Here is a 14024-nt window from a genome sequence, read left to right as displayed (position 1 = left end):
TGTAGAACTACATTTCTTCCCCCTCTCAACTTTTTCACTGCAATCTTAAACTATAAAAGTCACATTACTAACATACTGTTCCTTTCTAGCTGCAAGAAGTCAAGATCTTTGTGTTGCATCTTGGCCTCCTGGTAAAGAATCTTGCTATGATAGATGGCAACTTATTTCCAAAAATCAGAGTGCAGACATTAATTGCACAGGAAGCAGTGAGTTTTCCCTGATTCTTCCTGTACTTAGATTCAGTTACAGAGTTTTCTGCAGGACCTTTGCTTCTATATCAGCTCCCATGAAAGTTGAGAAGAATTTATTGTAGCAACTATTCCTTTCACTTAAGCAGAAATCTTATTCTTACATGGGGGCATAACCCCCATGTTCTGTTAATATGCAGAAGTTTCTCCTGTAGGTGCTCCCTACCTTCCAGCATCCGTTGTGCAGTTAAGCTGTACATTTCTGCATTCTGTGCTATCTGACGAGCTGTGGTCAAGTGCTTGAACATTATTTCACAGCTTTGGTCACTGCTTTCCCACAGATCCATCCCTTCAAAAATGACAGCTTGTCGCTCCATCAAGGTAACAAGAGGCATCAGCAGTGGCAACGTTAGGTTCTGTGGAACACTGACCACCTCTGGAATAGAGAAGAACAAACCATATCAAACATGAAAATGGTAATTGAATCAAATACTGTAAATGCAGTATTTTCTAAGTCAGAAACTGGCATTTGACTTGAATCTTATAAAATTAGCACCTCACTTCTGATATATTCTGTCCTGCCAGTTTCTAGTAAGTTGCTTGGCTTGGGGGAGAGGGCCAAGATGAGATAAACCACAGCAAGAACTGTGGGACTAAAAAGTTCTCTCTCTCTACCTGTTCTCTTAGCCACAGAAGTGTTCAGAGAAACATCCCTCCCCCTTAAAGCCCTATGGAGATCAGAGCTGCTAGGAGCACCTGATGAAGTGATCAAAGGAATTACGTGACTGACCCATTCTTTATATTCCAGAATTCATCCTCTGATCCAGTAGACAAAGCACATGGAAAACAAATCTGCCCAAAATAACTTTCCTTGGAGAGAGAGGGAGATTTTTATCCCATCTTTGAGGCAAGATTTTGCAGTTATTCTTGGTTTCTGCTCCACTGCATTTTCTGCAAAGGAGGAAGGGCTGAGCAGACAATGTTATGTTCTGCATGGATGCATGCACACAATCACATACATACTCATGTTTTGCTTGTGCGCTGTTTATTTCACTGTTTTACTGCTTTAAGTAGCCTTTTTAAATAATGATACACAGCTGTCAAAACAGCAGCTCATCTCCTTCCACAGGCAAGTGGCAGGGGCAGAGTTAAAAAGCTAAACCAAACAGCATCAAATTCATGCTCAGTATTCCACTCACCTTGTCCTTCATGCAAAGCTTTGCTGAATGGCTTCAGCTGTTTTTCATACATGATGGCAGTCTGGGTGTAATGATGTCTTAAAGAAGTCCACGTTTGTTCTAACCTGGTGACCTGTTCAGAAGAAATGAGAGGAATATACACATTTTTCACTCTAGCAAGTCACAGGAAAAATGCTACCACTGCATAAATTAGTTTAAATGAACCAACTAACAACTCTACTTTTTGGAATGTAAAGAGAAATTTGATTATTTTTTTTCTTTTTATTTTTATTTATTTATTTATTTATTTATTTATTTTTACCTGTGGCATTTCCAGTGCTTTCATAATGGCAGAAAATGCATACAAATCTCCCAGTGAATCCTTTAGCTCCACTGCAACTTGGATGATCTTGTTTAATGTTGCAGCTCTGTCTTGCAGATTTCCTGTGCAACCTAAGATATCCACAGCTATTCCTATTGCCATGGTATTGTGCCTGCAAGTGAAACAATTCATATTAGTGGTTACTAATTATTAATACATTATGATGTACATAAGTTCAGAGATCAACTCAGGTATATTTCAGTATCATTTGCTCTTTACAGCATCTTCTTATCAAGAGCTGCAGTGCCATTATATAGAATGTTTTTTTGAGTTTATGTTCTAGTACATTTTCTTCAATGCTATTAATTACTGGTCAGCCAGATCTGTGGTACTCCATTCAAAAAAACCTGGGTAGCGCCCTGTCAGTGTTGTAGAATGTTAGCTGCATTCAACATCAGACACATGGAGCATGACTGCCTCAACCAGCCAAATGAGTTGCTTTTCTGTTTTACTCCACTTGTGAGTAGGACATGAGCTGTCAATAGCTAGAAATCAGAGAGAGATCAGTAATGCCTAATGGCATGCTATCTGGCTGGCTGAATATCCCTAAAGTTTTGAACGCAAAATTTTGCTTGTGCAGTGAGTGACCAAACTTCTTGTGGATAATAGCCCCAGTTCCCATTGTGCTCCTCCTTGAGGCCTTCCCCCTAAATTTCAGCAACCAAATCTGAAGCAGAGAAACTAAATCAGGATAGAAGATCCCAATTACTCCCCCTTAACTTGGACAGTTTTTACAGAAAACTTTGCTGATAAAAAATACTAATAATTAAAAAAAAAAAAAAGAAAGAAAACCAACCACAAAAACATCTCCTCCCCCCCACCTTTGCTAGTTCTTCTTTTGCTCTTTTCTCCATCTGCAAAAGGCAATTACCAGTATTCTTTACCAAAAAAACTGCTTGTGTGGACAGCTGGAATGTAGGTCCTCTGAACTTTCCTTAATAGGAACAATTAAAAGCAAGCTGAAGATTTTCAGCAGTTCTAGGATCCTGCTTTCCATAGCATCCACCTCCCACAGAGTTGTCCTATGACCTCAAGGAATTTACTTTTGCAAAAAGAAGTGACAAACTATCTTCTGTACACATAAATTCAGAAAATGTACAAGAAAGCATTCTTTGAGAAGATGCTGAGTACAAAGTAACAATGCCCTGTTCTTTTCAGGGCCATCTGCCTTGGAAATAAGGACTAATAGGAACATTTACCTTTCAATTAGGTCCAGGCGCAATTGATGTCCATAAGGCAAAGTAATCAGTTCAAGACCGGAGTTCACTCCCATAATCCTCCTCATCTCTTCAGAAACTTCTAGTATCCTTGCCACCTGAGAAATGAAAAATTTGACGATGAATTTTGAAACTACTTAAAAAACCCACAAACTTTCCACGTAGTGGCACTCTAGGTTAGTTCTAGGACATAAACAGGAGCGCATGACAATAGAGTGCAGTAATCCAAGAACAACTCAACTCTCACACAGCCACTGTCTCACACAAAACCGGTAAAAAAACTTTCTGCCAATGATTCTATAATAAGACAGCATAAAAGGTGTGACCAAAATACTTCGTCAAACTACGTCCTCTGCTTCAGAAGGAGATCTATATGCAAGCTCCAGGAAAGGTGCTCCCTTGATCTGATGCTTATCAACATGGTGCTGCTCTTGGGCCTTTAAGATTGCATTTGCTCAGCTTTCCTTATTTCTAAGAGGACAACATTGCTCAGAATGTTTTAGATTACACACAGGGTTCTTTAAGGATTAACCAGTAAAAGGACTTTGGGGAGGACAGAGTGTTGAGTGCCTAATGAAATCAGTGTGTGAAAACTGGCACCTTCACCAATTTGCCCCTGGTTTTTAACCACACTGTATTAGCTAATGGTTATAATCAGCAACAGTTACAAGCAGAGCTAAATTAATATAACGTGAGGTTATCTGCCAGATTAAGGCCTATACATTGACATGTTTACAAACCAATCTGCCTCTTATTTCTAATACATATATCAACAGTCTTTTTTGGTTATGAAAAGACAAAAACAATCTGCCATGCAGCAAGCCTCACTGGTGCAATATCAAGCACCATAGAGAAACTTTTCACTTCTAGAGAAGCAGGAGTGATACAAAGGCCCTGGATGCATGCAGATCACAACTGCTTCACAAAGATTCCTCTCCAACATGCAAGTGGTAGACTCACTCTACCACTTAACGAAGAGGTGCTTCCACAAATGAAAGTTTCTATAGAACTGCAGATGTTATTTAAAGGCAAAACTTCTGATGCCACAAGAAGGCCTATCATCTTCAGCCTTGACACAGATCTCAGTACAAAGATGTATTCTGGCCCAGGTGGCATGCCAGTCTCACTGTAACTTAGCAGTTTTTACCAGTGTAATAGTATCCAGCAAGTTACCCATGAATGACTGTCACTGGCTCTCAACTCCACAAGATGAAGACAACAATACAGAACTTGTCTTTGTGTGCTAGCTAGTCACTGTTCCTGCTCCAATGTACAAAAATCTGAATATTTAAGACACTCCAGCCCCACCTTATTGTACAGGTTCGCATTATTTAGTGTCCTTAGCTGGCTATTTAGTGTCCTTAGCCCCAGTCCAAAGCTTACAGGATTTAAAATAAAGAGGCCATCACTGGAAGAAGGCTTCAAACCATGTGACCTCCCCAGGAAAGCATCCTAGAGAGCTGCTGTCTTGCTCTGAGTTAACATACTTGCCCCTACACCAAGTTTTCCTAAGTAGCCATGTCTCCGTGAAGCCTCACCTAGCAGCAGCCACCACTAAGTGAGAATCAGAGAACACATAGCAACTGATAGCAGATTAAAGAGATGTATGGAACACTGAGAATTTGAGCCTGAAGCCAAGGCTGATAGGAGACACATTTAGTCCAAAGGGATTTGGAATATTTTTGTTCTTCAAATAGGGAAAAAAGTCACCCAAAAATTCCTGGGTGTCAGTACATTTAATATTCTAGCTGCAAATCTACCCATTAATCTTTTCAAATCTAATTCTTTGAAAAAAAAGCCTATACTTGCACAATATAAAGTATAGTGAAATATATATAAAATATTTATTTATTTTACCTTGCAGTCCATTCTAAGAATATGCTGTGCAATAACCTTTGGGTTATTCTTCGTGAAAAGCTCCTTAATTTTTCTTAGCATTGATGTTTCCAAAGGCTTGTTTTCAGAAGGAAGTAGTTTGGATTCAAAATCATTTGGTTTAAAACTAGACAACGTCTCAAAAAGAGGTGCAGAAAATACATTGTTTTCTTCAGCCGTCTCAGTTGAAACATCTAAAGGACCTGCAGAGTTTGTTGTATGGTCATCATCCAGGATCAAATAACTTGTTTCAGAGTTCCTGAACGATTGTGTTCCCCTCTCCTTTTGTGTCAGATGCTCCACGTAGCTGTTTTTCTGGCATAAGTGTTGTTTTGTTGCTGCAGAATCTCTGGCAAGGCTTAGCTCACAATAGTGTCCTTCCGAGCTGTGGGAAGCCGTAGGAGAATCTGGGGTCTTCAGCAGGGTTGCTTTGCTGGGTTTAGGTGGAGGCTTTGGATAAAGCTGGCTGTCTGATCCTCTAAGAGCTTCTCCTACTTGTGAATCACAGGTTACTTTCTGAACAACCGTGGGGCTTAAAGAAGGTTCACTGCCTGTTCGAAACGCAGGAGAGCTTGGGCAGGAGTCAGCATCTGCTTCAGGTAATCGAGAGGAATGTCTTGAACCTGCAGAAGAAAACAAAAAGAAAAAAAAAAATCTATTTTGTTGATACATTAAGTTAGAAGGCCAAAACACACAATTCCTGGTGCCTATATCCCAGGGTCTTTTCTTAACACTATTTCCTGAGGAAATTATTGTCTGAACACACAAATTATTCACTGATTATATGTATATGAAGTTAAATTTTGAGGAGTGAGCTAACCAACAAATTCCATTCAATTGCTGATCCTCCCAAAATCCCAAGTACACAGAACAGCTGCACTGTGTTATTCTGTGGGAATGCTGACAGTAACTCCAGTCCCAGCTGCATACATAGGCTGTAATGTCAGAGCTGGATAGTCTTCATGGCTTGGAATAGGAGGTTTCTTTGTAACCTGATCTATGCTACAAAAACAGAAACTTCCAGCCACACTGCATAACAGATGAGTCATTTCTGAGAATGATAAGTTTGAGATGAAAGAAAAGCTTCCCAAAGTCAAGCCTGAGCACATGCTAAGGTATGGAAGGAATGAATTTCAAGGATGCTAACTTTTTTGGCTGAATAGTAGCTAATTTGAACAGCTGGAGAAATGCATCCAAGCATTTGTGTGTTGAATGCTTACGCCTCATCCTATGTTCATTGTGTATGCAAAACTCAATATCCAATATGGGATTTAAACCTTTGTCAGACATTCCCAATCTGCAATTCTCAGTGCATTTGCTGCTACCTACAGCAAAGTGTTTTTTACTGTTTGTTTCACTTGACTCTCAATTCATGTATGAGTCAACAAAATACGCCCATCACAGCCCATCACCTGTAAGTGCTATGATGTCAGAACCTGCTCAGAGGACCCCATGACAAAATGCACAGAAGTACTTTTTAGATTAATACCAAATTAAAGATTCACAGTACCAAAGTGAAGATTTTGCAGCCATAGATTGGAATAAGATAATCAATTTAATTACAGATGGACAGAAACTTGTTTTCTACATGTCTCTGTCCACCCCACTGTTAAACATGGAAGCACATCCTTTCTATCAAAATACAGTTTCATCATACAAGTACTTAGTATCTTTTTTGTCTCATGTAGTCTTCCCACAATGAGCAGTATAATTTTAAGTTATCATATTCAAAATGACTGGCAGCCTTGAAAGGCAAGCACTAGAATTTGCCCAAATCACAACAGATGCATCACTGGTAACTAAAGAACCTATTCCAATGACTGTACTTAAAGTGCAAGCAGTATAGTAATTCAGCGTATATAGTAGTAACTGTATATACAGTCCTCAGAGTAGTCTCACTTTTGTCTGAAGCATAACAGAAAACTCAGGCACTCGCTGCTTTTATGTGCAAAATGTTTAATCACAAAACGTACCTATCAGCAAATAGCTCTCCGACTGGTGAGTCTTAAGAGGGAATTTCTTGTCCAGAACGTGATCCAAACTAGCTGGCTGGCTACCACTTTTTTCTTTGTTTCTAGGGTAAACAAAAATCCAAGCAAAAACATAAATATACTCCACAATCTTAACACACATATCTGAGAGAACATACTGTAACTAGGGCAAGGATCGTTAGCTTTCTACTCAGGCAGCTTGTATGATTAAAAAGATACTTCATGCCATCATGGGAGCAATGAAATGAGTTACAATATGTGTGAATTTCCAGCATTTAGGATTGCATTTGAATGTTGAGAGTTCTTAATATGACATTGATCTGAACACTGTAATTAGTATCTGTTATCAGCTGGGAGCTGATAGAGCTCCCTCATTTCACCCCATAAGGACAGAGAAAATAAAGTACCTCAAAAGATTTCCTCTAGGTATGCTCTGTTCCTGGGACTGCATGCTGGATATACCAAGACTAAGTCTTTTTGCAATTTCTGTTTTTCCTTCAGGGATACTTTGCTCTTTTTGTCGGTCTGGAGTTATGCCATACTTTTCTTCTAGACACCTGAGAGGCACAGTCCTGTTGATAGGCTGAAAAATAATTGCTCCACTCTGTTTTGATATTGGTGTGCGATTCCCAACATAGTATCTGACTAAGCCAGGGATACTGTCAAAACTTTCAAGTTCAAACTGATATTGAACACGGCAGTAGGCTTCACTTAATCTTAGAACTTTTCTGTTGATTTTAAAATGCTGAGAGGTATTCTTCCACTGACAGGTAAGAACAAAGCTCCCAGGACAGGAAAGAGAATCCCTAATCAGAAAATCTCCATCCCTCTGAACTAGGTCTTCTGCCACCTGTAAGGAAAAAGATTACAAAAAATACTTTTAGAATCAGGGAGCAAATATTCAAATACCAAGTACCACCAAACAACAAAATATTCTTAAACACAGGACTTAATTTGGCTACTCTAGAAGGACAGACAAAATCAGAAAATAGAAAGCAAAGTACAAAGCATGGTAGAAAAATTCTATCTCCAATTCTAAAAATTATGAGGTCATCCCACGGCAAAGATCTGGAGGGACTTCTTGGAAAACACCCAGCAATCAGAAGAATGTATACACTTTTGCATGTATAAATTTCTTCTAGTTTGCTACTAGAAAGCAAAATATGAAAGAAAGTAAATGACTCTTTATTTTACAGTTTAAAGCATCTGAATATACAATCACGCAAACATTTAGAAATAATTACTATAGGACCCCAGAAATTGTGCTTTCATTATTACCTGAAGTGATAGAAGCTTTCATTTTTTATTCTTCATGAATGCTGCATAAAACTAGGAAGGAGTCAGAAAAATCCTGTTTTGCTGTATTAAATTAGTCCTTTCTATATCATAAGCTATGAACATGAAGTCACAAACATGGCTGCTATGTCTGCACTCCTTATTGATGGGTCAGCAGGCAGCCGGTGGCTCCCCTGAGAACCGGGTGCGCAGAGGGGAAGCCTGCAGGGGGAGCTCCAGGCACTCCTGGAAGTTGAGCTCCAATACAACGGCTGTTCTAACACATTTCTAACCGCGGTCATAACGATCAGAATAAATTTATTGAAGAGACTTTGTGCTTTTTTCTTCCCCAAAATCAAAGCACAAGAAAGAAAACAAAGAACATTTAAACTTTAGTTCAGAATACTGAATCAAAGTATCGTCTGAACAATATGTGCAGATACTGTTCTGATAGAAAGTTTAAACTCAATTTCTGCCTTTATTCAGTGAAAAAAAATCCTGAAATCGTTATAATTTCCACCAGGGTCTTCCCGAATCCTTTCTTAACTTCATTTTGCACCAAGCTGTGATAAATACAACTTTCACACTTAAAAAGTCCTATGTTTCTGCTAAATTAATGCAGATATTAGAGGTGTGTGTAATTCTTCAGTGCAATTTTGCCTATGAAAGCTCAATACACTGTTGGCAACAAAAAGATAAAGAATACCATACCTGCCGAGGAATACGTCCGTGGTACCAGGCATGGCTACGCAAATCTTCACTGCTGAGCTGTAGTTCTTCCTCTAGCTCTTTCTTCAGTTTTTCTGGGCTGTTGTCCATAACTTGCCGCTCCTTAGAAAACTGCAATAAAAGATTAAAAGCTTTGAGTGTGCCAAGTTTAGTCATTAACATTTTACCTGGGTAATAACTTCCATCACATGATCTGCACTAACCACTGGAATGCAGGTGCTGCTTTCAGCAGGCTGGCCCGGCTTCTATCTCTTGCTGTATTTGGAAAAATCCAGTGTTTAGTGAACATATTATTGTTATACACTGCACAGAATACAGAGGTGTTCTTTTTCTCCACCAAATCAATACTACTACACCTGCAAAAACACTTCTCTTACTTCCTCTTCCTAGTAAAAATTCTAATTACCCCATAAAGTAGAACTGGATCCACATACCTTGCTCCAATATTCTCCCTCCTCTTTAACATTCCATCTTAAATTTGGATTCTTTGGAGTTCTTGTGCTGTTATTGTTGTAGTTGTTGGTTTTTTATCTAATCCCTTTGGCCCATCCAATTAAAAACATTCCATACTCAATATTTCTGTTGCACTAAACATAAGCTGACTCTACCAAATTAAATTTCTATCCTTAAAGGGTTTGCTTCGAAGGGTCACTAAATCTGTACATCTAGTTTTCTTCCTTCTTGAGGGAAAGCGTTCTTGTTGCCCCTTTGCCCAGAAAGCATGAGATCCTTCTAACACCAAGAAACAACTACTGTAAGATGTTTCTGGAAACTGTCTATCATTTCTTCTTGGAAGACAGTTTCCATGCTGGAACGATCCCACCAGGATTTGTTAGTCCTTCCTGTGAAACTATTAGTAGTATTATAATAACAACACAAGGTGCAGCATTTGCTCTAGCAACATTTCAAGTACTCTTTTGTAAGCATTTAGAGGAGGGAATTTCTTTGGACTTTCTTACACTTCTTACACTCCCCCTTGAAGGAAAGTAATAATAATAATAATAAGATAACTTTAAAGAGAGAGACAACATAGGTCTCCAGCAGTGAAGTAGATTAAAATGAAACATATTCCTCGTGGCATTACTTTCTTTTTTTCTTTGGCTCTGGATATAAGCCAAAGCTTAAAGGTTCCCTTCTCTGACACACTGATGTAAATATGCAATGCATGCATTATTTTAAAAATAACTGGTCACACACAGGTCCTGTTGTTTTCATGAACACTGCTTTCTATAGTATTTTTGTCTTTAAACATTCATGGCACCTGACTGTGGGAGCAGGTGGCACACATTTAGCACTTCTCTCAGCAATCCTCCCAGCAATTTAAAGTAGAATGAGTTACAGCAGACTACTAGACAGCAGATTTCAGGGAGAGTAATGCCAGAAGAGGCAACCTGCTGCCAAGACTTATTTAAACATGCTGAGAGGCCTGAGAAATTCTGAGATAAATTCTCTACTTCTCTGCTCTCGTCAGAGAAAATTATGGATTTATTTATTTATTTATTTGAGATGAGCACAAGTGAGAGTGGTTGCTTAAAGACAAAAAAGAAAAAAACCACAACAGACAAGAACATCCTTGTAAAGGATCACTTCTCATCAGTTTTACTTCTGTGAGCTACAACCGAGTTATATTTGTCTACACAAATGTGGTACAAATTTGACAACCATTTTCAACTCTTTAAACTCTTATACAGTCAAGGCCTTTCACCAATCCTTCACAAGTCTTTTCAGAAGAAAAACTCTGCACAGATACAATCCGCACCACAAAGGCCATCTTCCCTGCATGGACTTTTACATAAAAACATGCCCAGTATGAATAGATGAAGATATGAAGCCCAGAAAGTCACATAAGAGGCTGTGGTGAGGTCTCAAATCTAAAAGTGAATCCAAGTATCAACATGTAGTCAAGTAAGGTCAACAATTCCCCCTCCACTCCAAGGCTCACTGAGCTGTCAGGCTAAAATAGCTGAAATGACCTGTGGGACATGTTTGCCACGTTTGATTTCCCAACTCAAATAGCTGGCTGTGCATTTAAAGCTGACCAGCACTGATTCCAAAATTAACAGCTAGCTATTTCACTGCCACGTTTGACAAAATTGTAAGAAGTATTATAATATTCACAAAAGCTGAGGAAGCAAAGGCAGGGCACACAAATAGAGAGTACAATTTTTCAGGAGCACCCAAGCCACCACATTTTCCATGACTGCACCGGGAAGCAGCTAGAGAGCTTTCAAAGTCCCCTCTCTGATCTAAGCAGGATTCAGTTGCAGTGGTACACACATCTTTTATATTCGCACCTGTGTATCTTGTTGACTTTCTGAAAAAGACTAATACTTTTAGGTGAACTGTACATATCACAAAAACATTTCTGAAAGATATTTTTACTGAGTAACTAGACTAGAGGTATTAAAAAAAAAATCACCAGACTGCTATAGCAAAATGTTATTAATTCTAAAAGCATCTCACTTTGTCTCAGGGGTAGGCAAAGCTATTGTAAACGGAACAGACTACAGCACACAAATACAACAACAGTTTGCTTAGGAGAACTATTCTTAGCCAACAGAAAGAGCTGCAGATCTTCACATATCAACTAATTTCATCCACACTGCTGACATGAATTATCTTAAAAAAACAAACAAACAAAACAAAACAAAAAAAAAACCAACATGGGTTAATCCAAGTTACACTTGCACATGAATTTCAAAAACAGCAGAAAACCCTTGAACTTCCCCCAGTGGTTAAAAGGATATTTCACTACTCAAATGTAATGAGACATTTTGCACTTGAATTACATCTAACACAACAGAAAAACATTTAAGGAATCCAAACCAACTAAATTGTTAACATTCACAGTTATCGATCTCTTATAAATCCACTCCACTGTGGTTTACCACACTGAACATACCTGCCTGCCAGAGGTCAGCCATCTCCCTAGATAAAGCAAACATGCTGAAATAACCCTTATGCAACTCTGAACTCAGTGGAAGATCTTCTGTGGCTAGCAAATATTCCACAATATGCAGGGGACAAACTGCCTAGGTAAGCAAGTTCAGTACTAACATGCCTTCCTGGACAGTTTTTTATTGGCTAAGACATTTCTTATATAACCTGAGTGCACTGAAGGGAAAGTGCAAGAATGGGCTCAAAAAATGAGCCCAGGCACAACATACACAATCACGTTAGTCCGTAATCAAGAGAGAGAATCAGCTAGGAACAGCACAATTAGCTATTTCAATGGACTTGCAGTTAAAAAGATGGCTTATTCCATGCAGCATGACACAGAGACTTCAGCCTCATTTCTGAATACGTCACAGCACCTAAGTATCAATGGACAGCAGCAGTATGCTGCAAACTTGCACCAACTTCATAGTGATAAACTTGCATTTAGCAGTACACTCTCAGTTGGTGTATTTGCCTTACTGGCTCCTGCCCAACTACAAGAAAACTCAATTTCTATGTACAGCTGGAGAGTGAAGTGGATGGTAAAAAGAAATAAACAACAAAAAAAAACAGGGCTAAATTAAATGCTTCATTATATATAGTGCAAAACACATTTGAAGCAAAATGGAAAAGCCTCCAGTTCAGATACATTACAATTTCCAAGTAGTAAAAACTCTTGAAAAATCTTTGGAGTATGTAAACAAATTAAGCCAGCAAGTCTTCTTTCCAAATACAGATGCTTTTATTGACCTACAAAAAGTGATGTGCTTTCCAAAACCTTTTGTTCATGTTTTAGTTGCATTGTTTTCGGTCTAGGTGTTATTTTAAGGCTGATTTTTTTTTTTTTTTAAGCAGGTCTCTATAAGAAAAAATGCCAATCTACCTCTCAACGTATTGTCAACTTCAAGCAAAAGCCCTCAAAATCCTACCTATGCACCTAAAGAAAAATCCAAATGCCAAAAGCTCAGAGAGAGGAAAAGAACGAAAATAGTTAGTACAATTATTTTTGTGCTTTTAATAAATGCCACACCAGTTGATTACATTTCACAAAAAAATTCTGCTTCAAGGCCATTACATCTGTAAGCACAGCTTGCTTTTGGTTTAGCAAGCTACTCTTGTATTACATAAGATTTCACATTTTTCAGGCAAACATTAGCCTAGTGGACTGAAGACTGGGACATAAAGTTTAAGGAAATCAAACCAATTGCCAAAATATAAACTTCTTGCACGTAAATTTAAAAAGGTCTTGCCATTACATGCTGTTCCTAAGGAGCTTGTGAACACATCTTAATGGACACTTCTCACAATAATCTGCTGTTCAGGCATTTGAGACATTATTTTCATTTGAGACTACGGCACTCTCCGAAGGAAACCTGCTATATCAAGCTTATTTCAATCATTCTAGCTGAGTTAATCACACTAGATTAGAATAAATTTTAATTGTGCTGAATAGTCTACTGAGTTTGGTGATTAGAATAAGAGTCCCATAGTTATTTCTGTTTGCTACTCGCAGTGGATTGTTTCTGCAGTTCATATCTGCATCAGCTCCAGTGAAGTACACGTATCAATGGTCTACATATATCCCTGAAGTTCTATCTCATGAATCCTAGCTTTCTTGGCTTACCTCAATTTCTATCCCAAACTGGCATACATAAGCATGATTGAATTGGAGCACTGATCCAAGTTCAGATCTTCTCTTTGTATTTTCTATTATCATATAGAAAACAAAGCAAACTTCTGCTCCTGAGATCCTAATTTAACATGCTATAAGTACAGCAAAAGGCAAGTCTTCAAGCGCTGCACCTTCCTGTGCTTTGAGGGGGCATGACGGTCCCTTGAGATAGCAATGACCATGGTAAGTTCCATCGTGACTGCAATGGCTCTTCAAAACCAAATTAATTTAATTTAGTGTAAGCCTTCAGATTGCCATTACGAAAAATCTAACTAGCCTGCCATCTACACACAGTAGCCATTTTTAATTAGTGAGATATGTGTTTGAAAGAGAGAAAATAAAAAAGACTTTTCATACCAAGTTTAGTCTTATGTCAGCAGAAGGCAATGGAAAAAAATCCACATATTTTCCAGATGTCCACATTCAGAGCTGGGAGGACAGCCTCATTTCTGGAATATGCTCCTGAGAAATCCTGAGTTTAGAGTTAGTCAAATCCTAATCTCCTCACTCAGCAATCCCTGGGATACTGACTACCAAATCTAAGAATTTTAGAAGTTGGTTACTTTTTACTTTTTCTGTT

General features: G+C 38.5%; 1 protein-coding gene across 9 annotated transcripts in view; it reads right to left on the bottom strand.

Moving 5' to 3' along the window:
* Window positions 1–14024, bottom strand: part of BCAR3 (BCAR3 adaptor protein, NSP family member) — a 104611-nt gene that overhangs the window by 23215 nt on the left and 67372 nt on the right. For all 9 annotated transcript variants that reach the window (XM_090146328.1, XM_090146329.1, XM_090146330.1 and 6 more), the window contains 8 exons: window positions 8818–8946; window positions 7239–7681; window positions 6814–6914; window positions 4823–5463; window positions 2948–3063; window positions 1689–1860; window positions 1388–1499; window positions 415–624 (listed from right to left, as the gene is read on the bottom strand). In XM_090146328.1, coding sequence (XP_090002454.1) covers window positions 415–624; window positions 1388–1499; window positions 1689–1860; window positions 2948–3063; window positions 4823–5463; window positions 6814–6914; window positions 7239–7681; window positions 8818–8946 — 1924 coding nt within the window. The remainder of the gene's footprint in view (window positions 1–414; window positions 625–1387; window positions 1500–1688; window positions 1861–2947; window positions 3064–4822; window positions 5464–6813; window positions 6915–7238; window positions 7682–8817; window positions 8947–14024) is intronic.

This window comes from Phasianus colchicus, chromosome 9, assembly GCF_987193195.1.
Source record: "Phasianus colchicus chromosome 9, bPhaCol1.hap1.1, whole genome shotgun sequence".
In the NCBI taxonomy this organism is placed as follows: Eukaryota; Metazoa; Chordata; class Aves; order Galliformes; family Phasianidae; genus Phasianus; species Phasianus colchicus.
Note: the sequence above shows the minus strand (reverse complement) of the source record. Positions and strands in the feature narration are given on the sequence as shown.